Source organism: Natrix helvetica (assembly GCF_964273705.1).
Source record: "Natrix helvetica genome assembly, chromosome: 10".
Lineage (NCBI taxonomy): Eukaryota > Metazoa > Chordata > Lepidosauria > Squamata > Natricidae > Natrix > Natrix helvetica.
The window spans coordinates 6,472,038-6,487,737 of record NC_138561.1 but is presented as its reverse complement, the minus strand read 5'-3'; the positions used below and the strand labels follow the sequence as shown (position 1 = coordinate 6,487,737).

The following is a 15,700-nucleotide window of genomic DNA, read 5'->3' as shown; positions in this document are numbered from 1 at the left end:
ATGAATATATTTTTATTCTCCTTATGTACACGGAGAGCATCTGCACCAAAGACAAATTCCTTGCGTGTCCAATCACACTTGGCCAATAAAGAGAAGCCACTCAATTTAGGCAACCTCACAAAATTGTGTGCAAGATAGAACCCCACGGACACTGGAGGGATGGTTATAAATGTCATCGTACGTGTATCGGCTCGCAGTTTGGAAAAACCTGTGGAATAACCCCTCCCGGTATTCAAAATGCTGAATTGAGCTGATTGCGGCAGGGTAGCGAGTTGCCAAGTCACTTAGCAACTTTCAAGCTTAGACAGATAATGAGCCGGGGGGGAAAAAAACATTTGGAATCCAGAACTCTCTTTTTCGCCAGCTAATGCAAAACAGAGCCAGTTTTCTGCTGGGCTGTGAAGGGTGATTGAGCAAGTGCACCGTAAATTAAGATTTATTTTTAGCCGCTGCATTGTAGTAGGCTTGGGTTTTTGTTTTGAAGCTTTGGCTCCGATGACGGCTACTAATGGCACGGCTCTCTTCTCCTCTTCAGGGTTGCAGGACCTGGGTAGGTCTAGTTTAATGAAAAGAAGGACCAAGGGAGACATGATAGCAGTCTTCCAATCTCTCAGGGGCTGCCACAAAAAAGAGGGAGTCAAGCTATTCTCCAAAGCTCCAGGGGGCAGGACAAGAAGCAATGGGTGGAAACTAATCAAGGAGAGAAGTAACCTAGAACTAAAGGAGAAATTTCCTGACAGAACAATTAATCAGTGGAACAACTTGCCTCCAGAAGTTATGAATGCCCCAACACTGGAAGTTTTTAAGAACTGATTGGATAACCATTTGTCTGTAGTGGTGTACGGTTTCCTGCCTCAGCAGGGGGTAGGGCTAGAATAATTCCTGTAATTTAGCACTCAAATATTTTTTTTTTAAAGCTACCTACGGAATAATTCTCAGGCTCCAAAAACCAAGAAAGGCATGGTTACTTCTAAACAGTTTTCTTTTTTGTTCCTCATCTTATAGAGAGAAGCCTAAACTAAAGCAAATAGTAACATCATTAAAGATGTATTTACTCCGAGAACCTCTAGGGAGAAGTTACCTTAACTCCCTTCCTCCCAACTAAACTATCTCAACTTCGCTATCTCTTGGTCCTCTGGAATGCAGCCCCTCCCCCCCCGGGAATCCAGGCTACATTCCACCACATCAATAAGAACTAGAAATAATTTCAGATGATGAGGCCAACCAATCAGAACAAGAACACATAAAAAGCACCATTCAGTAGAGCCTTCCCAAGAAGCCGCCGATCCAAAGAAGAAGTGGCACAGAGTCATCTCTCCAGGTACGTTAGCCATCGCCCCTTGCTCTTCTGGATTCCAGCAGGCACATGTGTGCCAGCCAGCTGGTCTTCGTGCACGCAGGAGTGCCAGAAACAGCAAGAGCAGCTCCCTGGTGAGCATGCGCCCGCTGAGAAGCTGAGCTTTCTGTTTCCGGCATGTACATGCGCACCGGCCAGAAGCTGGAAGACCAGGTGACCGGCATGCATGCATACACCGAATACCGGTAGCTCAGAACTGCTCTTCCGGTTTCCAGCACTACTGTGCATGCGCTCCGGGGAGCTACTCTTCCGGTTTCTGGTGCTTCCCCATGTGCACTCCTGTTTCGGCACTCGGTGCTGAAAAGGTTCACTAACACTGCCCTAGAGAATTCAGACCCACAGATTATAAACAGAACAAGGCAATGTCATCTTCTGGACCATGGAAGCACTGAAATCTTGCTGGAACAAGCAACAGGATCTCTGCAGCATGATGAAGGGCAGATCTCCTCGAGGTTGGGGTACCTCAAAAAAGAAAAGGAGGCATAGAGAATCCTCACGTTAAGAGTTTTGCCGCCCTGGGGTAGTAGGACCAGTAGAGGAATGAAGAGGAAGGAGTTTGGGGAACCTACAAGCAAAAAATTGAGTAACGCAGGCTGGAATTTGTCAGTGATCAATTGCTTGTGTAAAGTGAGTGTTGCTTCACCTTCTGATGTTAGGCAAACATTTTGAAGAGAACCTCTGCTTCAGGGGGTGCAACTTTCGTTAAAATATTTCACTTAAAATATTTCTTCCAACATAGAACCTTTTTTAAGACCACGCATACATGGTAGAGCATGAATATCCTTCTGGTTTAATAGCTTTTATTTTCTGCGCATTTATTTGCAATGACAGCAACATGACATATCCCATTTCCATTTTTCCCGCTAGTTTGAAAAGCCAATCGTCATACACTTCAAAACAACATGGCCTACTACAAAAAAGTGTTGAGTTTTTCAGGGGGGAAAAACAACAACAACCACGTAGCTTTTTGTCAAAGCTCCACCACCGAACGGCCCACGTGCCATAAACCAATCATGCATTTTGAAGATCAGATCTTCAACAATCCTTTCTTTTTTTTTTTATTGTAAATTTTTTATTGGTTTTTTACAAATGTTTTAGGGGAAAAGGCAAATAGGTTAGTTAGCAGAGGGAGTGGCCTCAAGATTTACCTCAGTCTCCGGGCAGATGGGCTGTGACAATACCCAGATGTGACAATACCCAGAGGTTGAATGTTTATTCAAATTTTGATGTTTTTTCTTTTCTTTTTGGTTAAAGTTGTGAGATTCGGGGGGGGGGGGGATTTCTACCTCCCGCGTGATGTAGCTGCCAAAATTTTTCTACAGCTATTTACCTTTTCCCCTAAAACAATCCTTTCAACGTAATTTTATCTTGATTGGGATTTACACTTTTATTGTTTTAGAGAGATTTATGTGTTGGCATTTTAATATTTTAATGCTGTAAGCTGCCCGGAGTTTGTTTCATTACAAGATGGGAGGCGCATAAATTGAATAAATAAATACATTTTTTAAAAAAAACAACAGACCTCCCCCTCCTCCATTTTCTTTCTCACCGGTTCCCCACCCCAATTATCTAAGACGTGCAAAAGCCATCATTGTTCTAAGTCAGGGGTGTCCAAACTTGAGAACTTTAAGACTTGTGGACTTCAACTCCCAGAATTCCCCAGCCAGCATGGCTGGCTAGGGAATTCTGGGAGTTGAAGTCCACAAATCTTAAAGTTCCCAAGTTTGGACACCCCTGTTCTAAGTTAAGAGGTCCTCTCGTTTGGGAGGTATTCTTTCTGAATGAAGGATGAAGAAGTAGTACTGGAGCTTTCTTGATGTCGTTGCCCGCCCCTGCGGCGAAATCTGGAACTGATCTAAACGCCGTCGACGTTTCCTCCTCTTCAGACGGAGGAAGGAAGTAACAGCCCTTCTGCTTCCGGGACTCAAGAGGTGACTTTGGTGGGAATCATCGGCCTGTCGGTGATGGTTTTGTGCAAGTGGTATGATGCGACCCTGGTGTAGTGAAATAGCCGGATAGTAAGACGCACTTTTTGTCGGCCTGATTCACAACACCAGCTGCTGCAACAATACCAGGACGTCAGCCTGGAGCTTCTGGCTTCTCATCTGCTTTGAAGAACTGAGCTTGTTCCAGGATAAATCACAATTAAAAAGAACCCCCCCCTTCCCATCTCCCCCCCCCCCCAATCAAGCATTTCTCTAGAATGGTTTTATTTATCAGCTGCACAATCTCCTTACGCAAAACTAGATTCCTCTCTGGGTCTTGGGGATGGACTAGAGCAGGAGTCTCCAACAATGGCAATTTTAAGACTTGTGGACTTCAACTCCCAGAAGACTTCAACTCCCAGAAGACTTCAACTCCCAGAAGGCTTCAACTCCCAGTAGACTTCAACTCCCAGCTTCACTGGCTGAGGAAGTCTGGGAGTTGAAGTCCACAAGTCTTAAAGTTGCCAAGGTTGGAGACCCCTGGACCCCTCCAAGGTCCCTTCCATCCCTATGAATCTTGGGGAAACAGCAAAAAGAGAACAGAGAAACATAGCTATCAGATACTAAAGCCAAGAACCATCAACAGGAAGATATCATTTGCACAAATAGCTTACTTTTAACCAATTAGTAGTGAATAATAGGAATAAATACTCCTAAACTCTCAATATTTAAATTTCCAGAGAGGAGGAGACAATCTTGAACATTTCCTTTCCTTCTTTCTCTTGACGCAACGTAAATGCTTCAACACACCTTCCTCCACTAGTGATCAGCAAATGAATTGGACGGACCAGCTGGAAATTCTCTTAAATTGGGTTCCACACAGTTGGCGGACAATAAAATAAAACACCATATTTTTTGGAGTATAAGACAGACCTTAGTTTCGGGGGAGGAAAATAATAATAAGAAAAATTCTGCCTCTGCCTACCAGCATCCATGGTATTCATCTGGCTAGCGTCCTGTCGGTGTGTGAGAGAGTTGAGGGGCTGCTTGGAAACAAACAGTAATTGCTGTGTGAACAACAAGGAAGGAGACAGCCAGGAGGAGCCTGGGCGTGGCTTGTTCTGTCCTAAAGCTGCCTGCTGTGCTGATATCTGAAACTAAAATTGAAAGTGAAACTTCTCTCCTCTGCTGAACTACCACTTGGGAAAACCTGCTTTTGGTATTATATATGTACTTAATGTGCTATATTATATACAAAGAGAAGTTATTGAATTTTGCTGAATCAGCTACTTGTGTGTGCTTTCTGAATGTGATTGCTGCTGCAAACTCTGACACCTCCTTGCAGCAAATAGCAAATAGCCAGGTCAGCTTCAGCACATCATTGCAGCCTGATTCAGCATGAGCAGCTGATTGGTGGGTGGATTGGCCTCCCGGAATACCCCAATCAGCTGTTCCAGACTGCAGGGATTGCCACAGACCATCGCCTCCTCCATGCCTCGCGTTTTAGGTTACATTCGATATATAAGACACACCCAAATTTTCACTCTCTTTTAGGGAAGAAAAAAGTGAGTCATACTCCGAAAAATACAGTACGTGTGTGTGTGGGGTGTGTGTGTCCATGGAAGGACCCCCGAAAGTCAGTTCATGGCTGTGCAATTGCCCCTTTTTTGCATGCATATATTTATTTGCGAATTATTCCTTCCTGCCCATGAAAATTCACTCAAAATTAGAATTAATCTAGAAAGAATCTTTTATTCTAAGAACTACATCTCTATATTGCTGTATGGGGCTTCCATCTGGGAATAATTAATATGACAATTAAAGGAAAGTGATATTCAGTATTACTTACATTTTTTAAAATACTGATTCTTTTAATAGTGATATTATGCTTCTTGGTTGCAGTCTAAACTGAGAAATCTTTAGGAAAAGCTGCAGTCTCAGTCACAAATCTCTTAAACAAGCAAAGAGTCGCTACAAGCTAACTTCATTCTCTACTTATCCCACATGTATAGCAGTGTTTAATTCCCATTATTTACCTTTAACTAATCAAATAGCATTTTTAACCTAGTAACAGTTATACTGGTTAAATATTTAGTTCCAGTTCTGCTTGCTTTTCTCCCAACCTGATTGGAAATGTGTTTCATTGGACATATTTAGAGATGTATTGTTACTCTTAGGAATTATGTAAAAAATTATGCCAATTGTTTTCAATCATATTGATGTCACAACTCTCTCCCAGCCGCCCAGGATCATACTAAAATTCAACAGCCAACCATGAATAAATCTAGTATCATTTCCCTTTATATGTTTTTTTTAAAGGACGTAAACATAGTGGAAATTATACTCCCAAAAAACCAGGTTAAAAATCCTGTCTTCTTCACAATGTTAATCTTATGTATAGGGCTTTGAGCCATCCAGGGGAAAGAAAAAATGACCATAAATTTAAGGATCTGATTTCCCCAAATATGCTAAGGCAGTTGCTAAATTTCCACCACACATTAATCCATAAATTACCCATTTCCATGTAGCCCAGAGAATTGGGAAACCCAACCTTTAGTACATTACATTAGGTTGACTTTGACAAACAAGAATTAACTCTCAATGACCTGGAATGGAGGTAGTCACGGTGGGTCGGTATAAATCTTCCAAGGAATAAAATAAGGACGTAGTACCTGCTTCCTCTGGTCATAACTTAAAAAGATCTTCCCCCGTTTTCCTCCGAAAGAAGAAAGCGTTTGAAAAGTGAAACAAATAAATGAGAGAACGTAAGAAAAACGTGCAAAATAAAACAAGGTAATCCGTAAAGCAAATACGTAAATCCAAAGAAATTTATTGCGGGTTGACAAATAAAGACATACAAAAAAAAAAAAAAAAAAGGAAAGGAAAGGAAAACGAACAAAAATTAAACTGGGAGGCCCATCACCATCACCCTTCCAATGTGCGCACAAAAGAACCTCTACCGCCAGCTGGCTTCCCCGCCCAGCTAGTTCATGAGGACCTCCATCTGTACTAGGCGAGCGTTGGTGTCCCCTGATGTTCTGTAGGGGATCATCCCGGCGAAGGTGATGAGTGCCCGAGCTTGAGATCGGAGTTGCTAAGGGGCATCAAAAGAAGGGGGAAAAAATTAGACAGGTCTGGCGAGAGAGAAAGATAGCTTGGGATAGGCCAATGGTGGGATTCAATTTATTTTTGCTATCGGTTCTGTAGGCGTGGCTTGGTGGGCATGGTAGGGGAAGGTTACTGCAAAATCCCCATTCCCTCCCCACTCCAGGACATGGGTGTCAAACTCGCGTCGTCACAGCGGCTTCATGTGACATATCACAACTTCCGCCCCCCCTTCGCTAAACTGGTCAAAGACGTGGCCAACGCGTGACGTATCCGGCCCGCAGGCCACGAGTTTGACAGCCCTGTTGTAGGAGAAAGAATGGCAGAACCTAGGGTGGAGTTAAAAGAGGAATCAGGCTAGAATCCCTACGTAGTTATAAGTGAACTAATTCCAACTTCCCTTTATTTTTATTTATTTATTTATTATTCATGCTTCTAGACCGCCCCCTCTCCCAAAAGGGACTCGGGGCGGTGTACAGTCCATGCAAAATATATCAAAATACAATAAAAATTGAATATGTACAGTTGGAATGGAGGAGGTTAAAAATGGAATTAAAAGAACTGTACAAAGCAATATATATAAATATAGGATTTTGAACCCCTAAAACACACACATCCTTACCTAACTCCAAACAGTTGCTAACTGTCAGTTGGGAATATTTCAGTGCATAGGCATGACTAGCAATAAATCTGGATTTAACTGGATCTTCAGATCTTCTCTGACCCATCTGTGTTTAACGTCCATCAGAAGTAAGGCCTGGTAGGTGGCAAGCTAACATGTCAATGGATTTGTTTGGACCTTGTTCAGTTCTGACTGAAGAGGCTTCTTGGACGAGAAGCAAAACATCTTTAAGGGAAAAAAATTAAGGAAGCCCAGTCGCCTCTCGAAAAAGCACCATTGGGCTAGTTGCCTGCATGTCTGCATGTGTACGCATGCATTAAAATGCATGTGGCAAGAAATATGCAAAGCACACCTCTCCTGTGGAGAAAATGTATCCACAGAAAGAAGATAGGGATCATCTAGTCATAGGACTCCAAATTTCTTCCTAGCTATTAATTTCCAGGATAGCCTTGGGCAAACCTTTCTTGGCCTCCTTCTCCTCAGCCGAAGAAGTTTCTCTAATCAAGGAATTGCAAAGGTCAGCTTTGCACAGCACTGAAAAGCAGATTTTTACAATCGCTACTCTGAAGGTGACCTCGTCTACTAAGGGGGAAAAGAACTTACCGAATCTCGGTCCTCAATGACTCGGCTGGGCCGAGCGGGCGTGGCTGGGCTGGCACATTTCAACCTCTTGTACTGGGTAAACAAGATATTCATCGTGGCAAGGAGGACCTCGGACAAATTGTGCCTGATCTAAGAAAAGTAAGAGGGGAAGTAAGATCTCTGCCCTTGTTTTGAATAGCCCAATGACACTGAATGTTGAGTGTAAGGCCAAAATATTATTGAATTGTATGTCAGAAATGAAAGAATGCACAGTGGGCTTTCTGCTGTTAATTTTTTAAAACAAATTTAAAATACAGGCAGCCGGCAGAAATAGCCTGCAGTACTGCACTCTAACCACTGCACCACCATGGTGAATCACTTTGCGCCTACAATATTTCTGGAACTGCAATGGGACATCAATCAGAACAACTGATTTGAGCCTGGCGTGTGTCAGATTCAAAGTCTTTTTTGTTTGTTTTTTGCATGCTGTTTAAGTAACAAAACTGGGCAGTAATATCGGTGATCATTTCCACAGTCCAAGAACCTCAATGTTAAGCCAGATTCAGACAGAGGAGAGGAAGGGACAGAACGCGCTACCTGCTTACTTCATCGCTGAAATGCCTGAAGGCTGTGACTCGCTCCTCCACATACTCCTGGCTCAGGGGGACTAATTTTAGCTGTTCGATGATCTGCAGAGAAAGATGCATAGATAAGGCACGATCAATACATGTGGAAAGAACGATACGCTGTGGGTATAACAGCTGCTCCTCCATTCACCTCCATTTATTTATTTAACTTCTAGGCTGCCCATTTGGCCTACAGTTATCTCTCGGCGGCTTACAACCCATAAAAGCAACAGGATAAAACATTTTATAGACAGATGAATGTTCTATTCAGTCATCCCTAAGGGGCTTTTTTCAGGAGGCAACTGGACTTTCTTGTTTTTTTTTTCTTTTGAAGTCGTTTTGCTTCTCATCCAAGAAGCTTCTTCGGCTCTGACTGGATGGTGGGGAATGGAAGGATTTATATTCCTTGCAGGCAGCTGGCCATTGGCATCCTTTGAGAGCAGTGGTTCTCAACCTCCCCAATGCCGCGACCCTTTAATACAGTTCCTCATTTTGTGGTGACCCCCAACCATAAAATTGGTGTCTCGGTTCCTAAGACCATCAAAAATATGTGTTTTCCGATGGTCTTAGGCGACCCCTGTGAAAGGTCGTTCTACTCCCCCAAAGGGGTCCCGACCCACAGGTTGAGAACCGCTGTTTTAGAGGGTCGTTGAAACACTTGGAGGTTTATCTGTGTCCTCAGATAGGGGAATGGAAGGATTTATATTCCTTGCAGAATACAATTTATAATCCTTCCATTCCCCACCACCCAGTCGGAGTTGAAGAAGCTTCTTGGATGAGAAGCGAAACATCTTCAAAAGAAAAAAAAAACACAAGAAAGTCCAGTTGCCTCCTGAAAAAGCACCTATGCCCTCCATTTACCTGACTCTGGATATCATATAACACTGCCCCTCTCTAATCTGAGAAATAACTATGGAAAAATCAGGACAACCGATTGCAAAATCCAATTAAAGCTAAAAAACAAACAAACAAACAAACACACACACACACATTGCAACGCCATCCTAAACAAATCGAGAATCTTTAAAAGGCTAAATTAAAACACAAAATAGGCAGAGGAATTGTCGGGATTCTGCCAACAGCCGCCACCACCTGCCCAGTGTCTCTTAATGCCATTTTAAGGTTATTCGGTCCACTTCTATCGGCTGCTTCAGTTGAGACCAAAGCAAGAACGGTTAGCAAATGGCCACTTTCTCCACCGTAGAATTCAGTCATCTCTATTTGGAGGTTAAAGTATTAGACTCAAAATCAACTAAAGTTGTACAGTTTCGGAGACAAAAAAGGTGAGGAAGCTTACATCAAAGGCCCGATCAATGTGGCCAGCATGATACTCATCAAAAAACGTGATCAGGTCTAACAGAAGGTAGAACGTTGAGTCAACGGGCTTCTTGGTGCTTATTCCTTGGGCTTTATATCTGCAACAAATGGAAAGGGGGCGTGCCATTAAAACTTTGGGAATGAGGATGACCTAAATTAGATAAGTGGGCTAGAGATTAAAGGTAAAGGTTCCCCTCGCACATATGTGCTAGTCGTTCCTGACTCTAGGGGGCGGTGCTCATCTCCGTTTCAAAGCGGAAGAGCCAGCACTGTCCGAAGACGTCTCCGTGGTCATGTGGCCATCATGATTAGATGCCGAAGGCACACGGAACGCTGTTCCCTTCCCACCAAAGGTGGTCCCTATTTTTCTACTTGCATTTTTTACATGCTTTCGAACTGCTAGGTTGGCAGAAACTGGGACAAGTAACGGGAGCTCACTCCGTTACGTGGTGCTAGGGATCGGTGCAGGGATTCGAACTGCGGAACTGCCGACCTTCTGATTGACAAGCTCAACGTCTGAGCCACTGAGCCACCGCATAAGATTATTAATACTATTACTGTGAATTGGATTAATATAGAAAAATGGATAAGAAGTCAAGCACAAAAGAGAAGAGATATTAGACCTTTTCCTTTTATGTAGGTGTAAATAACATAATGAGGATTATATAAATTTGATAAATGCAATAGAGACTATTAACAATTAGGGTGAATTGGATCAATAGGAATGATACTTAGTCAAATTTGTTTCTATAAAACATACATGAGGATAGAGAAAAAGATGAGGAGTTAGGCATTTCTTGTTTATGCATGTTTGAACAATATAATGAGGATTACTTACATTTGATCAATGGGATAGAGATTACTAAAACTGTTATTGTGAATTGGACTAATATGAATGATAGAACAAATTCTGTTCACACACAATACGGATGTATATATATATTTAAAAATAATAATAATAATAATAATATTTTAATTATAATTATATAATAATTATTTGAAGAGCAATTTTCCCATTTTCCTATTGTAAGATAATACATTAGCTCGTTACATAACCATTGTAAGGCAAAGACCTAATTGAAGTGGGAGAAAATGAACCACATTTTATCCTGGTCTGGTCCAGTAAGTTTCTTAAAACTAGCAATGTGAAACTACCGTAATATCTGTATATTGGGAGGCCTAGGTCAGAATAGACCCATCCCTAAAACGCAGCAGCATATCTGCTATTTTTAACTCCGTGCGTAACCTCTGGCTGCATAATCCAAGGCTTCTCCCAAGCTTCGGTGTACCAAGGTCAAAAGGAACCTGGCTAACCTGGCATGGGCAGGAATGCTCAAGCCCCAGGCGCCCCAGGCCAGTCACTTACCTCTCAGCAATGGCATGCGCCATGTTCTTCAGCCTTTCCTTGTTGGATTGGGGAGCGCTGACCTGAGACACGATGGGGCTTAGCAGCTTGTTCATCAGCTCAAGGACCTTGTCGGCGTTCTGAGGGAGGCACAAAGAGAGAAAGGGGCATTGCAGGACCGAGTCAGGAGGCCTTTTGGAAGAAATCATGAGGGGGGAGGGGAGGAAGGGGGAGAAGGGAGGGCTCTGGGTCAACCGAGAGTGGCGGCAGTGAGCACAGGCAGCAAAAAACTTACGAGAAGCCTCATGCTTTATATCTACAACAAAGTAAACGCAGATCTGCCATTAAATCTTCTGGAAGGCTTCACAACTTTTTGCTACTTTTTTTTTATTATCGTATTTTTAGAGCATAAGATGCACAGGAGTATAAGACGCACCAAGACTTTGAAGAGGCAAATTTAAAAAAAAAAGTTTTTGCATTCTGCAGATCTCCCAAAAGCGGCCTATTTTTCGCGAAAACGGGCCTGTTTCCCCCTCCCCCCCCCAAAAGGGCATGCATAGCCTTTAGGAGGCTTGTAGAGTGCTCCTGGGGGCTGGAGGGGCCAAACTGAGTCAAAAATGGTCCGTTTTTCGCTCATTTCTGCCCTCCCCAGCCCCCAGGAGCACTCTGGAAGCTTCCTAAAGGCTATGCATGGCCATTTTCGTGAAGGGGGCGGGGTTTCAGGAGGCAAAAAATGCTATATTCAGTGTATAAGACGCACCCAGATTGTCAGCCTTTTTTTTGAGGGGAAAAGGTGTGTCTTATATTTCGAAAAATATGGTAGTTAATAAAGTAGCACGCAAAGAAAATACAAAAGCAAAACAACAGGAGAAATAGGGAAGGGAAAAGGGAAGAGAAAAGCCAGGGAAAGACGAGAGGGAAAAAGAAAGAGAAGTTGTTATGACTTCTGACTCCCTTCGGGGCAGTAGAAGGAGGCTCTGTTTTCACTGGCAGAGGAACCGCGGGCCAGTCCATTGCTGTTTCCAGGACGGCCCCGCAGGCCAGATCTAAGCATCCAGCAGACGGGATGCAGGCCCCAGGCCTTGAGTTTGACACCCCCGGTTTAAACTATTATCTAAAAGTAAAACGTTGAGGTTGTAGGTCATCTAGTCCAACCCCCCACCCAAACAGGAGACCTATCATTTCTGACAGATTGCAGTCCAGTCTCTTCTTGAAAACCTCCAGTGATGAAACTCCCACAACTTCTGAAGGCAACTTCTGTTCCTTTGGTGGAAACAGAAATAATTGATCCTTACTTCTAGGTTGAATCCCTCCTTGATCAGTCTAAGTGCTACTGCCTTTTTATTATTTTCACTAACAACGCAAGGCATACGGACGTATCCAACGGATTTTTGAAACCCCACTTTACCTTGGCAAGGTCATAAAGTTTCGCGGCTTCTTCAAACAATCCTTTGCTTTCTGCCACTGAGGCCACTTTGTTAATAATTGGTTTGGTGTCTCGGGTGAACTTGTCAATAACTCCAGTCTGATGAAAGATGACAAATAAAAAAAAAAAGGTGAGATAAAATATTTGGAAAACCGAATAGTGTCTGGCCCAGCCCAAGAGCGACAGAGAACAATCCAGTCAATTATTTACTAGCTATAGTAAGAATCTTGCCAGACTAAACCTCGACTGCTCTCACCCAAACGGAAACAACCTGAGAGATTCTAGAGCAGTGATTTTTGCCATCGCGTGCCAAAAGCGGGGGGGGGGGCGTAGGGGTGTCATGCAAGCATGTGCCAGCCTCCCCCCATTTTTCCCCATTTTTGGCACACAATGGCGCGGTGGACCCTCTCCCCAGGCTCTAGATCCTTTCTAGGAGCCTGGGGAGGGTGAAAAAGGCCTTTCCCACCCCCCGGAGACCCTCCGGAGGACAGAAATGGCCCGTTTGCCGACTTCCTGTCGGACCGGAAGGCCCATTTTTCACTCTCCCCTTGCTCCAGAGACTTTCTAGCACATGTGCTAGTCATTCCCGACTCTAGGGGGCGGTGCTCATTGTGAAGGAGCGGGAGTTCCCCCCCCTCCCCTAAATTAATGAGGTGCTGGATCTTCCTTGTAGCACACATTTGAAATAAGCGAAAATAAACCCGGGGCCCGTTCTAATAAAAACACTTTAATATAGAGTAAAATAAAATACAAATCTTACTATCTAAATCTTACATTTTGGCAAGAGCTATGTTGCCCACCTCCTTCGGCAGGCGAACGGAAGATCAGAAGGAAAGGAAAGAATGTGTGACGTATTATGAGACATGCGCATTAATCATTGTCAGATAAGAAACAATCCAGTCTACTGTATAACTCAGAATATAAGCACAAGTTGACAAACCAATTAACGCAGTGACGCTCATCACCATTTCAAAGAGCCAGCGTTGTCCGAAGACGTCTCTGTGGTCATGTGGCCGGCATGACTCAATGCCAAAGGCGCATGGAACGCTGTTACCTTCCCACCAAAGGTGGTTCTTATTTTTCTACTTGCATTTTTACATGCTTTCGAACTGCTAGGTTGGCAGAAGCTGGGACAAGTAACGGAAGCTCACTCCGTTACGCAGCGCTAGGGATTCGAACCAGCGAACTGCTGAGCTTTCTGATTGAAATCCTCAGCGTCTTAGCCACTGAGCCACCACGTCTCTAGGTCCCACAAATAATTGATAACATTGAAGCTAAATAAAAGGATTTTCTGATTAAAGTGGTCACCGTAGGAAGTCAGCTGACATGTGAACGCATTTCCCGTTATGAAAGAAGTAAAGATGAATAATGCATCTGACATGTCCCAAAAAACCCCAAAACCCATTATATATTTTAAGCTGCCTGCTCCTTGTTGCTGCTACAGAGTTCGTAAACTCTGAAAGTTTTCACCGATTCATCTGAATGCAGGATTTGCTCAAGTTGTTCCAAGTTATTAATATTCATAGTGAGCCAAAACATGCTAAAACATCTGAAGGTTTTTGTCTCACAAAAGAGATTCCTGGTTTCCAACAGTATGTGAAATTATCCCAGTGGAGATGGCAAGCAGGTTTTTATCAGTATTTATCGGCCACTGGTAGCCGGGCAGAGGAGAAAAATCGCCTGGCAATCAGACGGCGCTTTTTTTTTAATTCAAGATTTTTTATTTTTTAATACAAATTATACGTTTTATAGAAAAGAGAATTGTCTTTTCTTTTACATCCTCCCATTTACATAGTCCTTTTTACACCATAGTTTTGTTTTCACCCTCAGCCAAATTATTCTCTTCTGTTATTTTCATCTTTATACTTATTTTTCTTAATACATAAACAATATCTTCAATTGCCCCTTCGAAGTGACACCGAATTTTCATTTATTTTCTCCTTTGGTATATTTTGCAATAAACAGCATACATCCTCTAATTCAATTTAAACAGAGAGAGCATTTCTTTCCATTTTTCTACAATTAACAATACACTATAATTTCTGTTTCTTAATTAATTACATAACAATAACAATCTTACTACTATTCTCTTTGATCTACTAATGTAACTCTTTTCCCTTTTTCCCCCCTCTTTAAACCATTTTCTCTTGGGCTCTCAAAAATGCTACTTTTAATTCTTTTTCTTCTTCTCCCCCTATCTCCTAACTTCTTCTTTTTCTTTTTCCTATTTTTGTGTCAAAGGGACCATGTGACTAACAGTTTGGGAAAAGGGGGGGAAACTTTTTATTTTTAATCAGGTTAAAAAAGTGGGAATATTCAGTGTCGGGTTTCACCTGTTTGTGCCAATATGTCTAATAAACCAATTCTTTGAGCAACGTACTCGCCTTGGAGTTCTGTTCGTTACGGATGTATTACTTGGCATCCTGACATTCCCAATGTCTCTTTTTCAGCTTGAGATGTTGGAGAGGATCCTTCCTGAGCTTCTTCCTCTGCCCAGCTGCGGGTTCCCCTGCCCCCTTATTGGATCATTCGCTAGGCAACATCCCTACCCCCTCCTTTGGTCCCAAGGCCATTCCTATATGCCATTACATCCTGACCCTTCCTGGCCCTCTCTTTCTGCCTTCCCCAGATGACCTAAAACTGTCACAGCAAGAGCTGAATCTTCCTTAACTAGCAATTTAAAATGGCTCTCTGCATGCAAAATGAGAAGCTGTGCCAGGCTTCATATCTGATTCAGAAGAAGAGCTCCGAAATGCACGGGGGTGGCAGGGGAATTTATCTGCAACTGATTAAACAGAGAAGCACGAAACATGCGGTGTTCATGAGCCGCCGATGCCCAAACAGAAACCCGCATGTTTACGGGTTGGGTTGATTCACACGTGGCATGAAATAGGATCGATTTGTTCCAAATAGGGAATGAAGTGTACGATTTAAACGACTGCGGTGGCCAAGTGGGAGCAGTGCAGTGTTCTGACTGAGGCTTCCCCAGCAGCACGAAGCCGAGTCCTTGTCCTGATAAACCCCTTTTATTTAATTTACAGGGAATTCCTCTCCAGCAAAGTCTTCTCTCTCCCACAGTCTTTCAAGTTAGTTCACAATTACCGACCTTCATCCGGCTTGGAGATATCTTTCAGACGCCATAATGCTTGGCAAGAATGCGGGAATGAACTAATGGTCTCCTGCAAACTCCACTCCCCTTTCGCTCCTCTTCTATTCCCTATGGGAGGGGCTGTTCACCTGTGGCTTTACTCCCAAGTCGACCCTTGTTCCTTAGCTGTTCCCTTCATCTGGCCACTCTGTGCATGTGCACCCTGGGAACAGGCTCCAGCTGTTCATCTACCTCACTGATGTCTGACTCCGAGGGCAGCTGATAACTGTCGGACAGCCCTGGCCCC

General features: G+C 43.2%; 1 protein-coding gene across 2 annotated transcripts in view; it reads right to left on the bottom strand.

Annotated features, from left to right (window-relative positions):
• Nucleotides 1-6,092: 6,092 nt before the first annotated feature.
• Nucleotides 6,093-15,700, bottom strand: part of NUP93 (nucleoporin 93) — a 132,066-nt gene continuing 122,458 nt past the window's right edge. For both annotated transcript variants that reach the window (XM_081963335.1, XM_081963336.1), the window contains 6 exons: nucleotides 12,288-12,404; nucleotides 10,901-11,019; nucleotides 9,515-9,632; nucleotides 8,197-8,280; nucleotides 7,613-7,741; nucleotides 6,093-6,376 (listed from right to left, as the gene is read on the bottom strand). In XM_081963335.1, the coding sequence (XP_081819461.1) occupies nucleotides 6,266-6,376; nucleotides 7,613-7,741; nucleotides 8,197-8,280; nucleotides 9,515-9,632; nucleotides 10,901-11,019; nucleotides 12,288-12,404 (678 nt within the window). In that variant the 3' untranslated portion in view covers nucleotides 6,093-6,265. The remainder of the gene's footprint in view (nucleotides 6,377-7,612; nucleotides 7,742-8,196; nucleotides 8,281-9,514; nucleotides 9,633-10,900; nucleotides 11,020-12,287; nucleotides 12,405-15,700) is intronic.